The sequence below is a fragment of the Dipodomys ordii genome, unplaced genomic scaffold (genome assembly GCF_000151885.1).
Source record: "Dipodomys ordii isolate 6190 unplaced genomic scaffold, Dord_2.0 Scaffold67, whole genome shotgun sequence".
In the NCBI taxonomy this organism is placed as follows: Eukaryota; Metazoa; Chordata; class Mammalia; order Rodentia; family Heteromyidae; genus Dipodomys; species Dipodomys ordii.
The window spans coordinates 5,692,858-5,718,638 of NW_012267283.1; the positions used below are offsets into that span (position 1 = coordinate 5,692,858).

General features: G+C 35.4%; 1 protein-coding gene across 1 annotated transcript in view; it reads right to left on the reverse strand.

Annotated features, from left to right (window-relative positions):
* Nucleotides 1-7,635: 7,635 nt before the first annotated feature.
* Fsd1l (fibronectin type III and SPRY domain containing 1-like) overlaps nt 7,636-25,781 on the reverse strand; it is a 61,378-nt gene continuing 43,232 nt past the window's right edge. The window contains exons 8-13 of the mRNA XM_013023231.1: nt 25,563-25,661; nt 23,258-23,387; nt 16,616-16,716; nt 15,721-15,972; nt 11,410-11,498; nt 7,636-8,319 (exon numbers count right to left, since the gene is read on the reverse strand). Coding sequence (XP_012878685.1) covers nt 8,194-8,319; nt 11,410-11,498; nt 15,721-15,972; nt 16,616-16,716; nt 23,258-23,387; nt 25,563-25,661 — 797 coding nt within the window. The 3' untranslated portion in view covers nt 7,636-8,193. The remainder of the gene's footprint in view (nt 8,320-11,409; nt 11,499-15,720; nt 15,973-16,615; nt 16,717-23,257; nt 23,388-25,562; nt 25,662-25,781) is intronic.

The following is a 25,781-nucleotide window of genomic DNA, read 5'->3' on the forward strand; positions in this document are numbered from 1 at the left end:
GTTCGGAAGAGGGGGACGTAGCAGCCGCGGCTCACCGACATTCTAGATCTGACACTGGGAATCGAGGAACGGTCAGCTACAGTCGGAAGGTGGTCCTTCTGTCTGCGCACCGATGCAGAATCAGAGGCTGCCCAATACCGTCTGCGGGGCTTTGTCCATATCCTAGTGTGAGTAGAGACAACCGTAAAAAAAGGACAAACAGGGCTGGGAAGGTGGCTCAGTGGTGGAGCGCTCGCCTTGCATGCATGAGGCCCTGGGTTCGATTCCTCAGCACCACATAAGCAAAAAGAAAAAAAAAGTTTTTCTTACATACACCACATAGTGCATAATCTGTACTTCCTGATTTCTGTAATAGTAAAGTGGGCCTAAATTTAGCCACACAAGGGAAGGAACTTAAATTCAGGATTCTGAACTTTGAAATAGAAGTCTATAAGTCTATAATTTTCCTGGACTTCTCTATAACTTTCTAAGCTCATTCTCTCCAATATTTCTGCTTTTCTTGTAAGTATCTTTACATGTTCTTTCCATTAGTTAATACATTTGAATAATCTAACGATGTCTGCCACTGGTACAAACGGTAATTTTGAAACACACAGCTAATAAGGTAAACATACAAGTCAGATACAAGTCAGTTGGTGACTAGAGGGTCAGCTGTGGGACCAACCAGTTCACTCTAATCTATATCCTTTGTTAAGACAGTTGGAATTATAACTGTATCTACAAGAATGTGTGAAAGTAGTCCCTTATAATAAACATCCATCTTTCAAAAATTACTCAGGTATGTCCATGCAAACATACTGTGAGTTCTGGGGATAATTACAAATGGAGATCAGTCTTGACATATTTTAAAATATCTCACTAGCTGAAGAGCTATCAAAATGGAAGAGCTATCTTCCATTAACAGTGTATGTTATAGCTGTGAAGTTACTTGCTAGCACTTTGAGTCCCTTTGTGGGGACCTTGTATAATGTTTCATAGAATGTGATCTGGTAAGAAAAAACATGGACAAGACAGAGTGTACAAAGATCCCAGTCTGCCATGATGGGCTGCACATCAAAAAAAACAAAAACCAATAAACCCTCAAGTTAAGGAAGCCAACAAGTTTAATAGTTTATGTATCTAGATCCCAGGGTTTGAATCCAGTGCCTCATGCCAGCTAGGCAAGTACTTGAGCCACACCTCCAACCTTTTTGCTTTTAAACTATGTTGTCAATTCCTGACTTCCCTCAGCCCTGCCTGGCCAAGGACCTGAACTTCCTACCTATGCTATGCTTCCTATGCAGTGGGTACACAGGTACATGCCACTCTGCCTGGCTTCCTAGCTTGGTTGGCTTTAGATGGGAGTTCCGTTAACTTTTTGCATAGGCTAGCCTGGAACTCATTGAGATTCTTTAGATCTCAGCCTTCCAAGAAGCTGAGATTAGAGGTGTGGGCCACCATGTTTATCCTATATTATATTTATTCAAGGGAGGTGTAGAATAATTATGGTAGTTTTGCTGATGGAACTTGTTGACAAGAGGAGCCTTCAAAATTCTGGTGGCATATTCTTTTGTTTAGGTAACTAGACTAGTCAGGAAAAGACATTTGTCATCAGAGCTACCAAGATTTGTCTTTTGTCAGATGACACTAAGATTGCTTATATTTTACTGTCATAATGCTATAGTGAATTCTGGCTTATTTTTTAGTGTAAGCAAGAGAAAAGGAATTAACAACCAGGCACCAGTAGCTCATGCATGTAATCCTAGCTACTCAGGAGGCTGAAATTTGAGGATCTCAGTTCAAAGCCAGCCTGGACAAAAAAAATCCATGAGACTCTTATCTCCAATTAACCAGCAAAAAGCCAGATGCAGAGGTGTGGTTCAAGTGGTAGAGTGAAAAAGCTAGGCAAGAGCACCAGACCCTGAGTTCAAGACTAGTATTGGGAGCACCAAAAATGTAAGGAATTAAACAGCAATGTTCTACAATGTTTTGGGCAAAGAAACTATGATGTTATAGACATTTTCATTCCCCAAAACACACATGTTAAATAGGTTGAAAGAAATAAAGCACAGAAGCAAAAGAAAGCAGAAAAAGTTTAATTTTTAGTTGAAAGAATACAGGTATTTTTGTAAAAACTTAATCCGGACATTCAAAACATACAATTATCTCAGCTTACAAATTACCCTATTTTAGATACCTTAGATCAAAGTTGAAAACCATTTGAAAAGCTCCCACTTGTTTCTAAAGGAATGAGGCAATGTGCTCACGAAAATACTACTTTGCAGCACTTAGTCCTTCCTAAGGAGTTTATTCATGGTTTTAATCCATGGTATAAGGGTTAACCTGAGGAATTAAATTTTTATTATCACAGCTGAATAGCAAAATGATGTTCAGATAACAGACACACTAAAAATCTGTAGATTAAGAAAACTTGTAAACAATATAACATCCCATTTAAAGCAAAACAAGGAATCAGGGGAGATATAAATGATATGCAGGTTACTCAGCAAGGCTGTGAAGTGTTCATCTTATTAACTGCAACGTGACAAAGATATCAAATGTCCAATGGAAACACTACGTTATCATTTACAACAAATTTATTCTTTGTATGTGGCACCAGGAAGTCCCTAAATTGAAAGTGCAAATTCCTGGGTGGAAAAGTAGCCGAATTTGTGTATTTATGACTGTTCTACAATGACCACACTAATGCTGTGGGAGAACTTTACAACTCTACAAAGCCTTGAAATAGATGAGAAACTATAAAAAGACCACAAGTCACACACGAACTAAATAATATTAAAGGGCATTTTAATAGGAAGTTTTATTTTTAAAATCACATTTGAAATCACTGGTAATACCACTGAATAACATGCTTTATCAAAGTAAACGGCATTTTGAAGTATCCAAACACTTAAATCCATTCTTATCTAAAAATACCTTCCATTTACATAGGACTTGACTGTGTTCAAGCTGCAACATTACATAGTTCATTTCATTTTATCCCCCACAACAGCCCTGTGAGGTAGGCTGAACAAGTTAGAAGTGTTACAAGTAAGGCAGCAAAGGCCCACAGGTGATGGATGATTTATACACAGGTGACAGAGCTAATATATGACACTGCTAAGGTGATTAGAAGAGACGATTCCAAGACTTTTTAATATCATCTAGAGAAAAATTTAAAGACCAGTGGCTCTTAATATAAATGACTTGAAACTTTAGGTATTATATATCTTATAGCATGAATTAACCACAAATTTGATTTTAAAGAATCTCTCTTAGAAGATGAACTTAGACTCTGCTTTGGTACCTTAGAGATATTGGAAATGTTAAAAAAAATTTTTTTGAAAAGGATTCTCCTCATAGTCCTGTGCTTTCCAGGATTAATGAAGCTGTTTTGCCAATCACATAACAATCTGACTTATTTTAAACCTAAGCTACTAACCAAAGCAAACACATTCTCCTACCATCTGCACTACATGCTGCAAAACCCTCAATGTGGTCCATTCCTAGGGACCAGCTTACTTGACTGGGTACCATGTTAAGAAAGCATACTAGCTTAAATTAAAATAGCTTAAATGATAATGATTTAAGTTAGCACTTTATGCCAAGAAATAACAAATATTCTTTAAGTTTAATAATTAGTCTGAAGATGAAAGTACCATGGCAATTTCTGGTATTTATTTACTAAGCCAACAATGACTTGTATATACTTGTCCAAAAATATCTTTCAATAAAAACAACACATACCAAATTCAATCCACATAAACTCCAAACTCACAATCTTTAAAATTATTTAGGTTAATCATACAGCTCAGGTAAGAAAGCTGTCATATTTGACATTAGAATCACAAATGACTGCAGAATGTAAATACTGTCAGATACAACCAAAATAAACCATACTGAACGTGAGGTAATATTGCTGTGATGATTACAGAAGTATTTATGGTTTCTTATAATACTTTAGTTCTGCTGGAATTATGACATTATCTTGGTTAAAAATAACTTGATGGGTACCTGGATATTTAGCAATCTTATGCTGATCATATGCTTCTCTGAAAGAATATAGTTAGTGCAAAAATAAAATCAAGAAAGAAGATTTTCAGACCTATTTTATGTGATTATAAAAAAGTAAACCATTATTCTATGCAGTTAATTTGAGTGTTTCTTACAAGCTATAATAAATATACCTTTAAAAATTTCTGACTGAAAACATTTTTTTAAAAATGCAGTTTCTATCATGACCTAAAAAAAGCAGCAGAATGAGCAGCAGAATGAGGTGTATAATAAACTGTTCTAGTTTTGGAAATGTGAATACAAATAATCTCAATCTTGACTGCCAAACCAAAAAACTATTTTTTATATGAATAGACAATAAACACACACCCATCTAACAAATATGCTGTAAAATGAATTTATGTTTTGAAAAGTTAGCCTAGAATCATACATTTTATAGTAGAAAGTCTACACTGTCTTACTATTAATATTCTTTGGAATATTCATTTTACGTATATATCCTTTTGCAACTTTTCCAATGATTTTTAAAGGAAATAATTAAAATACATAAATAATTTATGAGAAAATATGGAGAGAAACTAACATTTTAGGTAACTAATGAAATGGAATATATTAGCCTAATTAAAAGCTTTTATCACAAATATTTATACCACCAATGGCCAGCTCCAAAAATTCAAAAATATGCATGATATTGTTGATGCCCTGATTTCATAAGTTAATAAGTATGTTCAAGCCAATATTTCTTCTTATATGACAAGGGGAAATTACTATTTGCAAAACAGAGCAAGTAGGCCAAGTTTAGCTGTGTAATAGTAGTTCACTGTCAAAATAATTCAGATGCCATCAGTTAAACCCATATATAGACACACATGCCCTTAATACTTTTAATTCATTTACCTATGCCTGGAACATTCAACAAGACACTTTTTCTATGTGCATTAGTGATTAAATGCTTGATATACATCTACAGATCAAAAGTTAAAGATGCATGTGACATAGTCAGCCGAAAGGTTAAAATGAATTTTAAATTCTTGTTCTAAAGTGCTTAAGGCAGCTCCTTCATTTCTATATACAGTTTAATAAAACTGGTTTGGAATTCATTTGCTAAAAAAGAAATGTAATACTCAATGCATGTTTCATAAAACATAATTTTTATACCTGTGTTATATCCATTAGTCAACCTCTCATGCAGTTCCTTTATAGGAAGCAATCATGTTTGACCTCACTCCCCTCCCCACCAAAAAAGGTAAATAAAGCAATAAAGAAGGTTTAAAAAGATGTACTAACATTTTCACAATGCATTAAAGTTGAGCAAAGGAGCTCAATATTTTTTATGTCATATATTATGATCAAGTTAATGGCTACCTTATTTTGAAACTATTAAAAAATAGGCACTATATTTTATTATTTTTAGGTTAAAAATTAGGGTAACAAACTCTCTGATTAGTTTAACAAAATTTAAAAATCTTAAAACAAAAATACCATATGGTTGTTTAATTTTAGATACCTTTAGGAAGAAGCAGAGAGTAGAAAACCCTCAAATTCCTAGTCTGACATAATATTCATATCATGCAATACCTGGTATTACTTGTAAAGGAAATTTGGACTCTGGATTTATTGAATTTATTTATTTATTACCACAAAGCTTCTTCCTAGTGAAGTTAGTGTATTTTTCAAATTAATATTAGAAAACTTTTTTTTTTTTGGGTCCAGTCGTGGGGCCTGAACTCTGGGCCTGGGCGCTGTCCCTCAGTTCTTTAGCTCAAGGCTAGCGCTCTACCACTTGAGCCACACCACCACTTCCGGCTTTTTTCTTTTTTCTTATGTGGTGCTAAGGAATCGAACCAGGGCCTCAAGCATGCAAGGCAAGCGCTCTACCACTGAGCCACCTTCCCAGCAATATTAGAAAACTTTCTATGAAAACTTTGAAATGGTGGTAGGAGTACTAGAAAGAAATCATACACACTCCTCCAGCTCCTGATTAGTATTTCCTTTCTCCATACCCCTTCAACAGAAGGTCCTCACCACTGCCATGTCATGCTGTCTGGATTAACTGTCAGTTGATACCGGACATGGAGCAAGGAGCATGCTTAAGAGGAAAAGGCACTGGCTTAATGAGAAGACACAATTATGTGAGACATAACAGAATAAAGTTCTGTACAAGAACATCTGGCTTTTTTAGTGTCATGTAGCTACTTGCATAAAGCAATTCCACTAAATCACTGCTTTCAGGTTTGAGCCTATGAAAAGAAATTCATTCTTATCTCCTAAGGTCCTAGAATAGCCCTTCTAAAGGAAGCAGAACATCCAAATATTTCTTTCAAAACATGAGAAACAAAAACGAAATATTTGTTTGGATTACCAAAGACTGACTAGTGACATACTTATTTCTCTAAACTGTTTATAGTTTTTAAAATTACCAAGATGTTATCACACAATGCAGCAATTTTCTTCTAGAAATAAACAATACCCTAGGTCAAATCTGTTCTATCAGTAGCACAAAATGATCTATCAGTAAACAGGAAATGTTAAGAGGGAATACACTATTCCACAGGCCTTATGTAGAAAGCCACTCAAATGTAAGCAGCCAGTCACTTCTTGGGGGAAGGTGTCAGCAGATTTAAAAAACGAGAATGAAAGAAACTCAACAGGAGAAATTAAGTTTCAAAAATTAAGGAAATTCTTTTTTTGTGTGTGTAGGGGGTTGGATCGTGGGTCCTGAACTCTGGGCCTGGGCACCGACCCTCAGCTCTTCAGCTCAAGGCTAGTGCTCTACCACTCCAGCCACAGCGCCACTTCCGGCTTTTTTTTTTCCTGCTTATGTGGTGCTGAGGAATAGAACCCAGTGCCTCATGCATGCAAGGCAAGCGCTCTACCACTGAGCCACCTTCCCAGCCCATGAAATTCTTATAAAAATGCTCAAATAATTCTTAAAATACTGTAATTACAACTTTTAGTTTGGTTCAACTTGTAACTTGAATTACAATTATTACTGAAATGTTTGGCTTTTTAGGAATAGTTTTTTTAACTCATTGTTCAACATATTCCCCTCCAAGTCTGGGAAAGATGTCTATGGAATAAGTCTTGGATAAGTATATTATGCCTCTAGAAAGCAAATGAGTAACAAACAGAAAAAGTTAACCTCTGAATAGATTGAAAAACTTGAATAAGTCAGAGATATGTATTTTTCAAGTTTTTTAAACTTCATATTACAATGAATATATAAATTCTTCCAGTAAAGAACATTTTAGGCATCTCCTTTGATAACCTATCTTTCCTTAGATAAAAGTTGAGTATCTTTTATATAACTTTAACTTCTAAATAGGCACTCTTTAACTGCTAAAAATCAGTTACAATTATAATTAGTGCCCAATTTGAGTGTGAATTTTATCAACGATAATGGTTAAAGGTAGAATTAAATTAGATAACAAAATCAGAAAACAAAGGTTGTAAAATTTTTACCTAATCTAAGCAGAGCAAAATGTAAAATATATTCCTCTGCCATTATGTTAGTATAGAAGGCATAAAACCGAAATCTGGGTAATTTTAAGCTGTTTAAGTGTTCGCTTATTCCACTCTACTTTGAGTTATAAACACAAGAGAAATATCACAGTATATTAGAAAGGAAAATGATATGCAATCAATAAATAAGTTAATTTAGCAAACAACTTATTTATAAAAAAGTGGAAAATAAACCATAAGAAAACATTTTTGTCATCCCCAATGAATGATTTCCATTTTTATGAATTGTTGGGGGACTGTGTATTTTTAAAGCTTCAGTGTAAGAACTAAGTAACAGGATATGATAGAAACAAGAACAGGAAAGGAAAAAGGGCAAGCTTTAAAAGCATTGCAGCCCAGCTCCTAGGGTCACAATATATCATAAAACTCTACAGAAGAACCTAAGTAATCTAAGAACCATAAAAATGAATTTCCTAATAAATACTTAAAACACTGCCTTTTTCCCATTTACTATTCAAGACATTGGTCTTTGGGGGGGGGGGCTAACTGCTTGCGCCTCTATATATCATAGCAGAACACTGTGAATGCTTTGTTGTAGATGCTTAAGCTAAAAGATTCCAGGCCTTAAAGCAGGGCATAGTAAACCTGAATTCCATCACTCACAACTTCCTGTGGTTAGTTACTGCACAGGAAAGGCCACCCAATCAAAAGGGAGGGTAAACATAGTCTGAGTAGGCATTACTGTGTAGTAGCATTGTTCAGGCTGCTAGCTGAGCCAGTCATTCCATTTTCACTTTTCTGAAGTGTTCTCACAGCACTTGGAACCTGCATCCCAGTACTCAAAGAAAGTCCACCACACCAAACCTAAGAAAAGACAAAAATCAAAGTCCCAGTCAGATTTCAAATCAAATTGTAACCCCAGTGATTAAATTTCTGTTAAAAAGACAAAATTTCATATGTATGAATAACAAAACATCTCAAGCTAACAAGCTTCACTTTTGTACTGGGGGGAGGGACAGAACAATTCAGGATTACTTTAGAACTACCTGGGCCAAAGTAAGTCTTTGTGGTAGGAGAAGCAACTGAAGCTGCACCCAACAAAAGACAAGTCAGGACTGTTGAATTTTAAGTGGATTAATCTAGGCAGAAGATATTGCCCATCATTTCTGATACTAATCTGCACAACTGGCAATACACCTAATAATAGGAAAGATGTGTAAACACTTATAGATTGCTGCTAGTATGCAAAAAGAAACAGCCACTCTGGAAAATGTTTTTGTAGTTTATTATAAAGCCAAATGAACACTGTACTTTGGGAACACTATTACTCATATATTTTTTCAAGAGAAGTGAAACTTGTTCACAAGAAACTCATATGTGTATATTTATAACGTAATTATTAATATGACTATTCATAAATGCTCCAAACAAGAAAGGACCAAAATATCCTTCAACAGGTGAATGCATACATAAATTGTGGTATAAGATAGGTGTGGTGGCACACACACCTGCAATCCCAGCACTCTGGAGATGGATGCAGGAAAAATACATGTTCGAGGGCAGCCAGGGCTACATAGTACAACCCTGTCTTTAAAAGAAAAAAAAAACAAACAAGTAAGGTCTGGGGATGTAAGCCAATGTTAGAGAACTTGCACTGCCTGTATAAGGCCACAGTTTCTAACCAGAGTATTGCAAAGCACACTTAACACGAGAAAGCAAAAACAAAAAACAACAACCAAACTATGGTACATGCAAATAGGAAATACTACGCAGCAACAGAAAAAGGAATATTAACCAGGCACTGGTAATTCATGCCTATAATCCTAGCTACTCAGGAGACTTAAGAAGATTTTAGTTTGAAATCAGCCAAGGCAGGAAAGTCTATGAGACTCCATCTCCAATTGACCAGCAAAATGGCCAGACTGAAAGTATGGATCGAGTAGTGGGACATCAGCCATGAGCAAGAAAGCAGAGCAAAAGCTGAAAGCATGAGGTCCTGAGTTCAAGTCCTGGTACCAGCACCAGGAAAAAAATGCACACACAATAGTAGGGGTGAATTTAAATGCATTAATCTATACAATCTAAAGGCAAATGCTAAATAATTCTATTTATAGTATATTCTGAAACAAGCAAAACTTTAGGAATTAATTTTGTTTTTGGTTGGTCATGGGGCTTGAACTCTGACCTGGGCACTGTCTCTGAGCTGTTTAGCTTAAGGCTAGCGCTCTACCTCTAGAGCCATGACACCACTTCTGGTTTTCTGGTGGTTAATGGAGAGAAGAGTCTCACGGAATTTCCTGCTGGGGCTAGTTCTGAACCACAATACTCAGATCTCAACCCCGAGTAGCTAGCATTAGAGAAATGAGCCACCAGCACCTGGCTTCATCACTTACATTTTTAATGAACTAGAACTGTTTATTAGCATTGCTCTATGCTCGAGATTTTAGGTTTTCTAGATTGAAAATTTTTGTTGGTGAATTTTAAAAGAATATATGTGTTTTAAACATATGCACTTTTTCTTCATAGTGGGGAGTTATACTTAGCAATAATAATAGAAAACACACATACAAAACATTCCACCAAGTCTATATTTGAAATATAACATCCTAATTTGTAGAAGTACCAAATTATGGAAACTTCTACTCAGAATAATGTCCTTAACTAACTAGATCCTAGAATACCCCACAGCAGCCCAATGGTATAGAGAAATGCCAATAATCAAGGTACTTTGTTTTGATGCCAGCCATGGGACTTGAACTCAGGGCCTGGGCACTCTCCTTGAGCTTTTGTGCTCGAGGCTAAGTGCTCTACCACTTGAGCCCCACTTCTGGCTTTTCTGGTGCCTAATTGGAGGCAAGAATCTCATGAACTGCCTACCTTGGCTGGCTTCACACATGATCCTCAGATATAAGTCTCCTGAGAAGCTAGTATTACAGGTGAGAACCACTAGTGCCAGCTACAAATAACTTTTGTTCAAATGAATTACATAAAAATGTCTCATTTTGTGTGAAGAAACTAATTTTTTAATATAAATCAATCTTTGAGTCTGGAATGATACATGTGTAAATGCAACCTCCAAATGGATATCACCCACAAGCCCAACTATAGAATGGACAAATTACAATATAGCCATGTAAAGGGAAACTATTCACCTATGAAACTGAATGAACTAAAACCACTTAAAATGCAGACAAATTTCACAAAATGTTGATCCAAGCTCGAGAGGATAGTTTACATCTACAATCCCAGGTGCTTAGTAGGACAGTGGTTTAAGGTCAGTCCAAACAAAAAGCTCCTAAGACCTCACCTCAACCAATAACAGCTGGGCCTGGAGGTATGTGCCTGTAATCCCAGAAACACAGGAAGTATAATAGGAGAATTATGGTCCAATGTGGCTTGGACACAAACATGAGACCCTATAACTAAAGTAAAAAGATTTGGGGGCATGACTCAAGTGACAGAGCATCTAACAAACATAAGGCCCAGAGTTCAAGCCCCAGTAATGTTCTCCACCTTCACTCCACCCCTCCCCCCAAAATATTCGGAGCTAAAAACATATTGTCTGGTTCTATTTACACAAAGTTGAAGATGAGGAATTTTGTGAATTACAATTTGTAATAGTGGTTACTCTTAAAGAAAGTAGCCAGGAGAAAAGAAGTAGGCACAGAGACATTTAAGGTTCTATTAAGGTTCCATTTCTTGTTCTAGGTATTAGAAAAGAAAGTACAATCTAAGAAAATTCATGCTTTTATGACTTACGTACTTTTATGTATTAATACCTGCTTCAATAAAACATATTAAAAATACATAGAAAGCACAGACTTTGGAGATGGTGGTTTGGGGACAGGAAGATGAATACGACCAAAAAGTAATACACTCTGCCTTTCCAAATAATATAGCATCATTTATTCTCCTTAGTTATGAAACCAAATAAAATATAAATTAGATACTAACCATGAAACCAGGTAGTACTGGCTGAGTAAATTTTGTCTTAAAGGAATACAGCAACTGTTTTGAATTTGCATCATAAAAAGAAAGCTGACCTGAAAGAAAAGTAGCTAATTTATTATACAAAATTTATAACATCTAATTAAGCCCAACATATAATCCCACTAAGAATAAATTATATTTTGACATTTACTTTTTGCTGTAACCTATGAACAAAAGGACTTAATAATTGTTACTTGAAAATCAATAAACATGCTTAAAGAAAAGCCAAAGTCCAATTTTCTTCCCTATTTTTTCAAGATTTCCAGAAGAATTGCATAATCTGTCTATTTTACCTATTCATGTGTGAACTGTTTTTTGTTGTTGTTTTGTGGGGGTTTTGGGGGGGAGGTTGTGGGGCTTGAACTCTGGGCTTGGGGGCTGTCACTGAGCCCTTTAGCTCAAGGTGAACTCTCTACCACTTGAGCCAGAGTGCCACTTCCGGTTTTCTGATGGTCAATTGAAAATAAGAGTCTCACAGACTTTCCTGCCCAGGTTGGCTTTGAACCAAGATCTCAGATCTCAGCCTCCTAAGTAGCTAGGATTACAGGTGTGAGCCACCAGAACTTGGCCTGAACTGTTTAACTGTCCTTTAGCTAAAGGTTTCATCAGCCTAGTAAAAGTCAAAGTTTTCTCATCCTCCTCATTTCTGCTCTATCCAAATGCTTTCACCTTCTAAGGTTTATTTACTTCCATTAACTCGTGTTCTAACTACTTAAAACCACACTCACACACAGTACAGTCATCACTGCCAGCTTTTTAATTTCCAAAATCTACTCTGGTCTGTATTTTAACAATATCATTTCCTAAAACAATTGTCTGACCTTGTAAATGTCCAACCAATGGCATTCCTTGCAATTGCTGTTACTTCTTGACTGTTCTGATTTGAATCCTATCCCTGCAGAAACCTGTTCTTACCGCTTTGTCCAGAATTCTTTTTTTTCTCTCCACACTGCACTTATTAAAGCAACAACCAGCATAAAGAACCTAGCATTTATGCATACTATTAAAGTGCTGAGGACTTTGTATCTATTACTTTAAAAAATTAAGTAACCTATGTGTGATTACAAAGTAAATTGCAGAGCAGTAATGTTTAAATATCACTTCATGATGCTATCACAAATAGCTTCAGTTCTACTTCTAAGGTCAAACATTGAATTTTTCTTTATATTTTTTATTTTTTAATTTAATTTTATTGTAAAGGTGATGTCCAGAGGGGTTACAGTTACATATATAAGGTAGTAAGTACATTTCTTGTTAAACACTGTTTTATTTATTGTGAGGTCTAGTTACATAAGTAAGGTAATGAGTACATTTCTTGTAGAACATTGTTACCCCCTCCCTCATTTTTCTCCCACTCTCCCTCCTTCCCTCTCAGCTTCCCTTCAAAGGGCTTGCTAAGCATGTCAATGGTTGGTTATGCTGCTATCCACCTAGACTCTATCCTCCCTTTCATCCTCCGACACGGATAGGATCATCTCCAACTCTTGTTTATTATCCACAATCCATCTTTAGTCACTAAGTACTGTAAATTCTACTTTCACACGAACAGATCCATTCCTCTTGACTCTCCACTGCTCAGGTCCTTGCTACCAATCACCCCAAAAGCACTAGGCATTCCTATGTTAAAAACACTTATCAGGCAATATAGTTTCAGTAGTTAAAATAGAAATGGTCCTGCTCTATAAAGACTGCCTCCAAAAAAGGCTACACTATCTCCCCAACCCAAGTCACTTCTCTTTAAGCATGTACTCTAATACTTATTTTCCAGAACTCAAGCTTGAACTCTGGGCTTCATACTTTTGCTCAGCTTTCTTGCTAAAGGCTGAAATTCCAACTTGAGCCATGCCTCCAGTTCCAGCTTTTTGCTGTTTAACTGGAGATGAGGATTTCTTGGTTTTGTTTGCCCATGCTGACTTCAAACCTCAATTCTCAGATCAAAGTCTCCTAAGTGGCTAGGAATGTAGGTGCAAGCTATTAGTGCCTAGCTACTCTCCAGTATTTCTAATGCTGGATTCTCATAATATGGCTATGGTTTTCTAAAATGTACAGAGCTACCTTTCTACCACTGAAGGTGAGTGTACTAGTATGTTTCAAGGCACAAAAAAATCTCATCTCCTACAGATTAGCTTCTCCTACTATTTTCTTTTTGCTTTAGGCTACCAATCACTTCTCTCTATTCTCTTTGTGGAATCAGAGTATGGGAGAAGAAAGAAGAAAATTAGCAACTGCTCTCTTGGCAGTAAAAAAAGAGTATAAATTGGTCATTTATTTCAAGGAAAATAGTTTATCTAGATCCAAGTGGGTAAATAAAAAATGCACCAAAACTAATGTGTCACACTAGAAATAAATCAACTCTTTTCTTATCTTTTGTTTCAGTGACTAAGTTGATATTAAGTTGATACTTCCTAGAATTTGCTACTTAAAATGATAAATTTTTGGATTATTTACTTAAAGGGTCAATTTAGAAACATGTATGGAAATATTTTTGCTCCTTAGTTCATTATTATATGATCTTCATAATTGTTGATTAGTTCTCATTTCAGAGACAATATTTATTTATATTTTTTTGGTGGTCCGGTCATGGGGCCTGAACTCTGGGCTTGGGCGCTGTCCCTCAGCTCTTCAGCTCAAGGCGAGCGCTCTACCACTGAGCCACCTTCCCAGCCCTCAGAGACAATATTTATTAAATAATTCCAGAACCTTAAAGATCTTTTTTCAAAAGATAAATTATCAAGTTAATTTTTAGATGATTTGAACAGGACAAATTTAGTCAAATCTATTAAAAAAGTAACAAATTCTTTTCTTGAATCATAAATAGTAACTCAGGAAACTCTTAAACTTCCTGTTGAAAGAAAAGACAATCTGATGGAACTCTGCAAGAAGAGATCTAATAGATTAGGTGGCTACAAGAGCAATATAGGTAGAAGGTATTTAACAGTGTAGTAAAAACTACTACAAACATTGCTGCCAAGTCACTGTTCTTATGCCAGTCAGATAAGTTGTGTGTTCTACTCTAAGAACCAATCTTTATGGAATATGCTAGCCTAGTAAATGACCATAGATGATTTTAAGTGTTTAGAATAATTCAATTATAAAAGAAACAGCTAGTAACAAAATATGTATAGTCCATAACAACAGATCAAGACAAGTAATGTAAGTAGTTTTTAACAGGAAGTTTATCCTGTGAATGTAGATTAGAGACCATAATTTGTGTTTATTCAAATGGAAAAATTTAAGAGCAACATTGTTAAGTTATAGGGACATAAATGAGTCCATTTTAGAAAAGCTTCACCAAAAGCTGCCTAATAAGTAGGACACCTTTTAAGACAGTAAATTTCATATTAAAAAGTCTTTCCATGCTGCCCCCAGTACCTTATGCTTGTAATCCTGGCTACTCATGATAATGAGATTTGGAGAAATGCACTTTGAAGCCAGTGTGAGCAGCATGTCTGCAAGACTTCATCACTGCCCCCTCCATTGCCCCAAAACAGCAAAAAGCAGGGCTAGAGATATGGTTCTAGTAGTAGAGTGTCATAGCATGTGCCTGCTGAGTGTGACAACCAAGGCAGTGAATTCAAATTCTAGTATCTAGTACCACCTCCACCCCACTCCTCATATAAGTTCTTCCAATATATGAATGGAAATTATCTGCAAAGATAGCCTTTAACAGTTTTAGCCAGGTGCCAGTAATCCAGCTGTAATCCCAGCCACTCAAGAGGCTGAGATCTGAGGATTGCATTTTGGAGCTAGCCCAGACAGGAAAGTCTGGAGACTCTTACCTCCAGATGTAGAACTCTGACTCAAGTAGTAGAGTGCTAGTCTTGAGCAAAAAAGCTCAGGGACACTATCCAGGCCCATGATTTCAAACCCACTTTCCCCTCCCACAAAAAAGAATTTTAAATTTAACAAATAGACTGGGTAATTTCTGAGGTCTATTTCCACTTTAAAAATATGATTTTACCATTCTTTACAAATAGGTAATACAATATAATAAGAAAGGCATTAAAACAGAAGAAATTTTAGTGCCCACGTCTAAAATTAGCAAAATCTTCCAGACTTGTTGTATAATAATTGATTCCTTTTCCATGGCTTCAAGCAAATATCCTATTTTCTTCCATTCAATTATATAATTGAACCTACACCTGTGATCAAAACCTAGTTAGACTAGGTGTTCTTACACAAGACTAAAGGAAATTTTACATAAATTAACTATGAAAAGTACTGAAATATAAGCAACTGTGATGAAATGATTAGTGAGAAAATAAGTAAACTTACCCCCATCAAAATCACAAAACACACCTATTTTCTCAGGAACAGAAACATCCAAAGCTTTGACTTTATTATTATGTTTTGCTGCAAATGTGTTTTGTAGCCAGTTGTTGACATGGATACACCAACTAGTGTTTGTCTTTCCCAGCTGATCAAATTTTCCCAAAGTTTTGTATGCTACTCCCACACTGTAGGATTTGCAATCTTTCTGCGCCTTGACTTCCCAATAATGCTGTCCACTTTCAATAGCAGTGTCCCCTATAGAAGATTAGAAAAAAGACTTACTTTGTCCTATGAATCATATAAATTTTTACTTATCATTTATTCTACAAATAGCACACAAACTTTAATTCATCTATATTTTACAAGTCAATTATTTATTTCATTTTAATTTACTTATTTAGACAAAAGACTAATTTCTGTCTCTGTATATAACCCAAGCTGACTTCAAAGCTGAGCTTCCTTTTTTAGCTTCTCAAGTGCTTAGATTACAGGTCTGTGCCATCATGTTTGGCTAATTCAACTATTCCTTCTATGAAAATCATCATGTTAAAACAGACACTAAACACAAAGAATTTACTGTAATCTTACTTTTGTATTTATTTTTTCTGAATAGAAAATGCTTCAGAACTTATTTTTCTACTATTCCATCAAGATATATATATATATATATATATATATATATATATATATATATGTAAGGCATCAGTAAAATAGTTTTAAAAAGTATGAATAAATCAATCATAAAAACTTCATAATTATTAGGTTTCAATCTGGAGAAAGTTCTGCAAGGATTCGTTCAAGATAGGCAGCCACTCTAGTTCCAAATTACTAAAAACCCCACCAGTGTGACTGTGATGCTTTTAATCTAGGCCATGAACAACATTGTGTTTTATCCTACCTAAAACTGTATATGATTCCCCAGTAAAACGATCTCTGCTGCCTCTTACTGATGGTGGCCTGGAGCCTATGGATGCTCGTTTGGGAGATGGTGTACCACTTCTATATAAAAAATGAAAAAGAAAAACAAATTATTTTTTTGTTGGGAATGTTCATAAAACAAAATTACAAATAGAGAACAAATCCATGGAAAGATTTCTAATTATGTTGCAAAAACAGCATCACTTGATCTTAGCTATTATTAGAGAGGTGTCAATTGTAAACACTCAAATGTAGAAGGCTACCATTGCAAAGCAGGCTGAAAACATGTCATGCAGATCAAGCAAGTTTATACAAAGAGCACAGAGTTAAAATAAGGAGCAATAGCAAAATGAGACAGACTTGCTGAAGGAGAAAAAAAATCAAGGAAGACTTGGGGTTACATTTTAGAATTAAATTTACATAAAAGCCAAGGCAAACTAGATTTCTCATAATCAAAACTAAGCAACTTTATTCTTGCCCTGGACCATTCCTCTTGAAAAGAGAAACAGCAATTATTCATATCCAAACACAAGATTCTATCAAGTATTATAAAGCACTTGCACTATTTAAATGGTAAAGGGTAACTGTAACCCCTTTGTACATCACTTCAACAATAAAAAATTTAAAAAATGGTAAAGGGGATAATATTAAGCTTTTCAATACAAGAAAATTGAAGATATTTAAAAAATAACAAATTATACTGAATTAGAGCATTAAAAATTAAGAATATTTGTTAAGATTATCCTATAGTTAAGATTATCCTTAAGAGAAATGATAATGCTTATGTATTTTCTCATCACTAATTAGAAATAAAATCCTTCTCAAATATAGTTGCACTAGACTTGTTCTTCCTAAGAAAAGGTCAGCTTAATAGCTAGTAATAAGCTACCAACTAGTATTAGAAAAATTCCTGATAAAGACTGTCATGCAGATTTATTAGACAGTTTCAAAATACAAACTCAAGGACTGCTTAGGCTCCACTTTCTAGTGTGATATCAAGCCATTCTATATAAGTCCACAGCTACAGTATTTACATGATATAGTTATCTTTTTCCAAAGGATGCCAAAGGTCCTTTTTGGAAAAAAATGCTTTAAAATGACACTTAGGTAGCTAAGGATTCCACTTAAACAGAAAGTATAAGCAAAGGTAAGTAAGGATAGGAAGATCAAAATTTCTGTGAAATTTGTGTTCAGACAGGAAAGAGCAGAAAAAAATGTGATGACGGAAAAACCTAGAAGTGTTTTATGAGACGTTCTCCAAAATAGGTGATAAAAATAGGTAAAAATGAAGAAAAATGTATATTCATGATTTTGAATCTTTTTAAAAGTTATTTTAAGATTTGGTTTAAAAGGTTTTCTAAGCAATACAATATACAACATTTTATGGGTCATCAAGTAGTAAGAAAATAAAATTCTACAGCCAAGTTAATGACAAGTATAAAAGAAGAAAAAGCAAAACAAAATTCTACATTACATTACAATTTTAAACTCTTTTGCTTTTTTTTTGTCTGTCATGGGTGCTGTCTGGGCCTGGGTGCTGTCCCTCAGCTCTTCAGCTCAAGGCTAGTGCTCTACCACTTGAGCCACAGTGCCACTTCTGATTTTCTGGTGGTTTATTGAAGATAAGAGTTTCACGGACTTTCCTGCATGGGCTGGCTTTGAATTGCAATCCTCAGATCTAAGCCTCCTGAGTAGCTAGGATTACAGGCCTCAGCCACCAGTGCACAGCTTAAACTCTTTTTATAAAAGCTGATGAAGAATATTAATAACCTGATCAAAAGTGGTCTGTATATTTTATCTTGAACTAAGAGTCTGTCTCTCAAACTAAGAACAAAAAATAAACTAGGTCTCAGGGGCTCACACCTATAATCCTAGCTACTCAGGAGGCTAAGATCTAAGGATCATGGTTCAAAGCTAGTCCTGGCAGGAAATCAATGAAAGTCTTATTTCCACTTAACCACCAAAAAGCTGGAAGTGGCAGTGTGGTGCTCAAGTGGAAGAGCACCAGCCTTAGCAAATAAAGCTAAGAGACAACACTCAGGCCCTAAGTTCAAGCATTTTCCCACCCCAAAAAAAACTATAGTTCTGTTTTCACTGTCCTGGTGGTTTGAGGACAGATATGGCATTTGAAACTGGTGTTTTCAAATCATGTCCTAAACTCAAGAGAAATCTACAGAGGTCACAGAGGCTTCTGTGGGACTGTGGAAAGAAGCCAGCTCTGAGTCCTTTCTTTCACTTTTTAGATTAGGCTTCTGAAAATATTTCATTTGAAGTAATCATTCTATTTCTTAAATGTGAATCAGATGCTGGTGGCTCACACCTGTAATCTTAGCTACTCAAGAAGCTAAGATATGAGGATTGTGGTTAGAAACCAGTCCAAGCAGAAAACTCTATGAGATTCTTATCTGCAATTAACCACCACAAGTAGAGCTGTGGCTCAAGTGGAAGAGCATTAGCCTTGAGTACAAAAGCTCAGGAATAGCACCTAGGCCCTGAGTTCAAGTCCCAGGACTGGCACCAAAAGAAGTGTGAAGAGTATATTTGATGCAATTTTGGGAAGATATGAAAAGGAATGCTGAATCATATTCTTCCTAAATTGGAGAAACACAATGCTTTAAGATTTTATAATAAATATAAATACACTGTTCTCTTCCCCTGTTGGCAGGCACATTTGTGAGTTAGGAAGAAACATACAGTTTGAAAAATATATCCTAGGTAATTTAGAATAAAAAGCAAAAGAAAATCATACAATATAAATAAAGACGTTTCATTGGCATCTTTTCAAAATATGCTAAGAGCTCATCTGATAGTCACAAAATCAATTTTTAAAGAAAAAAAGTGTAACTTACCAATAGTAAAGAAATAAGGGGAAGCATGAAGAAAAGAAAAACAGATATAACTATTGAGAATGGCAATTTAATTTCAGAGAAAAGGAGCACTTCCATTGTAGCTTCCATACTTCCAACTTTAAGTACATTTTGCAAGAACAACTATTATCATATGTAAAACATGATCACCTTCCACCTGTTTCTCTTAAAAGATACTTTATCCATTTAATTGCCTTAATTAAGGCTTTACTACCTCAAATTCTCTCTCCTCTTGCTCTTTCTCCCTCTCTCCTTCTCCCCATCTGTCTGTCTGTGGTTAATTGGAAATAACAGACTTTCCTCCCTAGTCTGGCTTCAAAAGCTATCCTCAGATCTCAGCCTCCTAAGTAGCTAGGATTACAGGGGTGAGTCACCAGCACCTAGCTTAATTTCTTTAATACCCACTTCTCACCTTGTTCACCAGTACAGAGTAAACCTAAGACTGATTCCTGCTTGGCATCTGAGGTTATTGATTTGAGTCCTAATCGGCCTTCCAAGCCCTAGCAAGCACTGTACAATTAAATGTACCAGTGTTCTTCATACTTACAGAATCTGCTTCAGTATCTTTCTTCTTGCACCCATTAATGTAAGTCCAAATACAACACATCCTCCCACCTCAAGAATAAAGGCCTGCTGGGTGCTGCTGGCTCATGTCTATAATCTTACCTACTTGGAGGGCTGAGAACTGAAGAACCACAGTTCCTTGCACCACAAAGTTCCTAAGACCCCCCTTTTGCCAAGTCTAACAGGCTTGTCATCTGAAAGCTTGTTATCCAAAAATGATTGGGAGGATGATGGAGCAAGGCCAGTGGTGGGAAGAAAAGGACTCTGTATCCATGAAGGAATGCTGGACCTAGTGGTATATGCAGTGATCCCAGAAATGTCCACATACCTAAAGTAGGCATGGCTCAGGTGTGTAGGAAGTGAGCTCTATCCTAAAAATAATGACTGAAAAACAGGGCTGAAAGCATGACTGAACAGGAGTGAGCCTGCCTAGTTAGTGCTAGGCCTGAGTTCAAACCCCAGTAACAAATTTGCCTTCCAGCTTGGTGCTGGTAGCTAATGCCTATAATCCTAGCTACTAAAGAGGCTGAGATTTGAGGAATGTGGTTCAAAGCCAGCCTGGAAAGGAAAGTCAGTGAGACTCTTATCTCCACTTAACTACCAAAAAAGGTCCTGAGTTCAAATACCAGGACCAATACACACAAAAAAAAGCCTTCCACATCTTGCCACACACTACATAACTCATCTGAGGGGTCTCCTTTCAGGCCAAAATCTTTTGTGTGATCTTTTACAAACCATCAGAGACAATTAAAAAGGCTTTACCTAACAGGCCTTGGGAGAGGTTAGGGAAGTTTTCCTTAATGGTTTTCAGTTGGGTGAGAACTGCCTTGCTTATAACAGACTTGAACACCCCTAGTACCCTAGAGTTTTAAAGAGAGCTGCAGTTCTATCCCTCTCACCAACTCAGGCATATCTTCATTCCTGTCCTAATCATCTTAAATCAGAGGTCCCTTTTGGGAGGGATGCCCTATGCTGAAATGCTTTTCAGTTGTCTTCATGGAGACCTCCTTATGGAGCAGGGGGTATTAGAAATACTTTTCTCCAATTTTTCTTAGTACTTTTCCACTTCCTAGTCCTTGGAGCTTTTTGGTAATGAGAAAAATCCTCTGTGATCTGTGCTGTATGCTATTTGGCTGAGAAAAAAGAACAACGGTGGGAGTGAGCAAACTCTTTCCTTTGTGGCTATCTAATCACAGTAAATTAGTAAAGGCTTAGCTGTTAATATCAATTTGAAGCACTGTTCTAACCACCCCAACACCAAACAGCTCTGAATATCTCTCTTCCCTTGAGCTCACTGACATAACTATAGATAATGTCCATCAAGAATTATTGTTAATTGTATATATCTCATCTACACGAATTACAGCAAATTTCTTGAAGGCAAAGACAGTATTTATCCCTACAAAATCTATAACATCTACATCCTCTACAGTGAATAAATATTTATGCAAAGGATGAACTTAAGACTAAGCATACAGGTTGAGCACCTCTAACCCAGAAATCTGAGTAACACTGAAAACTCTGACAACTGACACAATGCTTCAGGTACAAAATTCCACACTGGATTTCATGTGATGAGTCATACTCAAAACATACAATAACCAAAAACACTATATAAAATTGTCTTCAGGATATACTCAAATTGCTTATGAAAAAAAAGGATTTTGTGTTTAGATTTGGGTCCCAAATCTCAGGATATTTCATTATATATTTGCAAGTATTCTAAAACCTGAAGAAATAACTGAGGCACTTCAGGTCCCACACATTTCAGATAAGTGATATTTAACCTGTACAACATCTAGAAGTGGTCTACTTTTAAAACACCTTTAACAAGAAGAAAAAGAGAAAGCAAGAATATAGCCTGAAATGCTAAATAAATCAGTCTAAATTTTCCCAGATTAAAAACTCAATAGACTATTAAATCTATTATAATCTATAACACACTATGAAATCACTTTTATCTATAGTAAATAAACTGAAGAGGCAACACATTCTAGTTTCTAGAAAAGATGTTGTATTTCAATATGTGCACTGGTGCTTGTGCAATCTGAAATGATTCACCTTTCTGGCACTCTCCTAATATTCCAGCAATGGCTTTAATTTTTTAATTTTGATGTTTCTGAAGTTGCATAATTTTTATATAGAACACTAAACCCGCCTCATGTCAAAATACATACAAAAGCTATGATATATATAAAAACCACAATGTTAGATATATACTGAATATATTACCACAAGAAAAATGCCAGGTATAAGTAAAAGCACGAAAAAAAAATCAGATGAGGGAAAATAATTCAAAAAAGATTTTAAAAGCAGAGCTAGTTTTGTTATCATACACAGTACAAATAATAGGTAGCACACTACGATGCTGTAAATTCATAACATGAACTACTAAAACAGACAGTCTACACAAAGCAATATTTAGCTTATGAAGGCTGCTGCAATGGCTTCTGCTTGTTGGTTAAAAAGAAAAATTGAACATTATTCAGCCAAGCTAGCTATACTAAGTCCTAGAACCAGACAGACATAGATCATCACCTTGTATGTTTCTTCAGTGAAGTGACATGAACACTGTTAGATAAAAATAGGCAACTGTTAAGAGGCTGCTTAACAACTTAACGTTATAATAAAATGAGATAAAAAACCTGCTGAGGGTTTTTAAAATTCATTGTTGTAATTAATGTCAGTTTGAACAAAAATTTACTCTGTGCAAAAAGACTCCAAAACTTGACAATTCTGAGTTTTGTTACAAATAAAAAAAGGCCCTTCAGCCCATCTCTTGAATTTATTAAGTTGCTCACTGCGGCAAAACTCTGGGTAAAATGCTGAAAGTTGTCATTTAGTGCAGACCTCTTCAGGTATGAGAAGTGATCTCTAAGTGTATATACCTTTACAGACATAAAATGGTGAAATGAAAGTTTGTAAGATTAGAAAAGAAACTAAGAAAAAAAGCAATGAAAATGTTAATGATAAGTCAAGTGTCAAATCAATTATTATACCCTCCACTTTGAAATCTACTAAAATATCACAAATCATATTGGTATGAAGAATATAAATTTAAATGTTAATGTCAAATGAAAAACAATGTACACACATTTATCCATATGTAAATTAAGAGTTGCAGTGCTATTGTTACAGAAAAACTACTGTAAAAGAACTGTTCATATAATAAACTTAATGAACTAGCTTACCTGCCCTTGTTTTCCTTTCCTTTAATTTTACTTTCTTGACCTTTGCCTCCTGTAGGATCCCACTCTACACATGTATCTTCAACTTTCAGGTTCAAATGGGATGATGAGTTATCCAAACTGAAGTTAAGTGCTGTCCAAAACAATATTTTTAATATCCACTTTCTGGTGCACATCTATCATATTATTCTCCTACTTAGTTGACTCAAAACTATATACAGAGAATAAAGTTTAAATTCCTAATCATAACATCTCAAGGTCTGATGCAGGTTACAGGTGGTTTACAATGTAAAGAAAAGAAACAAAACTATTCATATTATTTGGAATTTGGAGAAAATATCTGCAATACTCACCATTTCTTAAACCAACTAATTTATGAAATCAATGTAACAAACTATTCATTAGCTTCCCTTTAGGGAAACTAAAAGCAAATTATTAAAATTCACAGCTTTTTTCCTATTTTGAAATGTAATTCCAAGAATATTTTAAATATATCATCTATTATAAGGTTTCCTTGGTTGGGAGCTGCTAGCTAACAACTTTAATCCTAGCTACTCAGGAGGAGGCTGAGACCTGAGGATTTTGAAACCAGCCTAGGAAGGAAGTTCATGAGCCTCTTATCTCCAATTAACCACGAAAAAGAAAAGAAAAAATGTAAATGGAGGTGTGGTTCAAGCTCTTACTTGGCTTTTCAGGACTAGAATTTATCCCAGACCCTGAATTTACCCCAGAATTGTCATGTGCATGCACAGCAGTGCATGCGCGCACGTGCGCACGTGTGCTCACACGCTCACACACACACACACACACACACACACAGAGTTGGTTGAAACACAAAGTTTTAATCATATATGAGTTACGAATTAATTTAATCATGTTAATTATAAAAGTTCATCTTTAGTAGTTATACATCAAAAGAATATTCCTTTACAATACCCTGCTTCACTTAAGGATATTAGCTGGATTAGCAAAGGCTGTAGTGCATCTGTGAAGAATGCATCATCAAACCACAAAACAAACATGCAGAGAGCCTAATGTTCATTGGTGACTCAAGAATCCTTTAATCTATTGCTAGTTCTGTAAAGAGCACTTCAATTTCAACAATCTATCGGAGCTATTGTTCATTGTCTTTATTTATAATACAACATTTTGGATTCAAATGTACTGATTTCACAGTTTCTACTAAATGTCATACAAAGAAGTTAACTTTCAAAATCTGCCTCTAAACAGAACTAAACTTTGAGAAAGAAATAATGAAGGTTTTCAGTAAAAATGTAAATAAAATTCCTTAATAGGCTACGAAAAAGTTAGGATAAACACTGATATCTTGCATTTCCAAAATAAATTGCTTTAAGCAAATAGAAAACCTCTATATTTCAATTATTGATTAATGCATGTGATGTTCTCTAGCATAAAGGCCTTTCTAAAATTTCTTCTGTGTTCAATTAAGTTATTTTAGAGTTCTCACTAACTGCAAATTGTTCTCAGAGTCTAGAACTGAGATTTCAAGGCTATAATAAAAGCTGACAAAGAACACAAAAACAGATTCATACTTCCGAACAATCTAGAGATTGGTCAATGTAACATGCTTAACTACTTTCTTCATCTGTAGTATGGATAGGAATATCTAGTCTACTTATCACTAAAAATGATTCTAGTGATTAAGTAAAGACCTTCATATAAACAGTAATAAAATAAAGTAAGGAGCTAGTGGCTTAGAAGGCTAAGATCTGAAGCCAGCCTGGGTAGAAAAGTGTGTAAGACTTCATCTCCAAAACAACCAGAAAAAACTTGGGCTGGAGGCATATCTCAAGTGAGCAAAATTAGCCAAGTAAGCACAAGATCCCTGAGTTTAAGTTCCAAAACACAAATGAAAGTATAAAGTCTATCAATGGTAAGTAATAACAAGATGATTCAGGGAATCTGAGGACTAGACTATATTAAATAGGTACTTCTTCATTATTGATTCATAAGGTATTCTCTGAATAAACTGAGCAAATCTCAGCAATGCTTATATATTTTACACAAGCTTAAAATTTGTAAACTAAGCATTCAGGAGAAAATAAAACACTACTATCTCAAGCTATTTTACCCATATAATGCAATCATAAAGGAAAATCTAATGAAAACCACTACTTTAGTCCTATTTTCCTAGCCTTATAATTTCTACTGTTGGGAAAAGTCAGAGCTGGGGTAGTAAAGTAGGAAAGGAATTAAGCCACACACGAAATGCTTCTTGTCACAAAACCTAGAATGATTTCAGATGTCAGATTTCCTTTTATGATACGCAAACAACTACTGCTCTTACCTTTGGTCTCTAGGGTCACTGGGTCAGAATAGTCTCCAGCTACAGCCTTGTTACAAGCTCGTACTCTGAAATTCATGTACTTTGAATCAAATTTTAAGCCTAAAATAATGAAATTGTTTTCAGACATGGAAAGTAAAAGTCTCTATCTATGACTATGAATATTCAAACGATTTTCCTCAGTTAAAGTAGCTCTTTTTTTGGCTATTCTTTTTTTTTTTT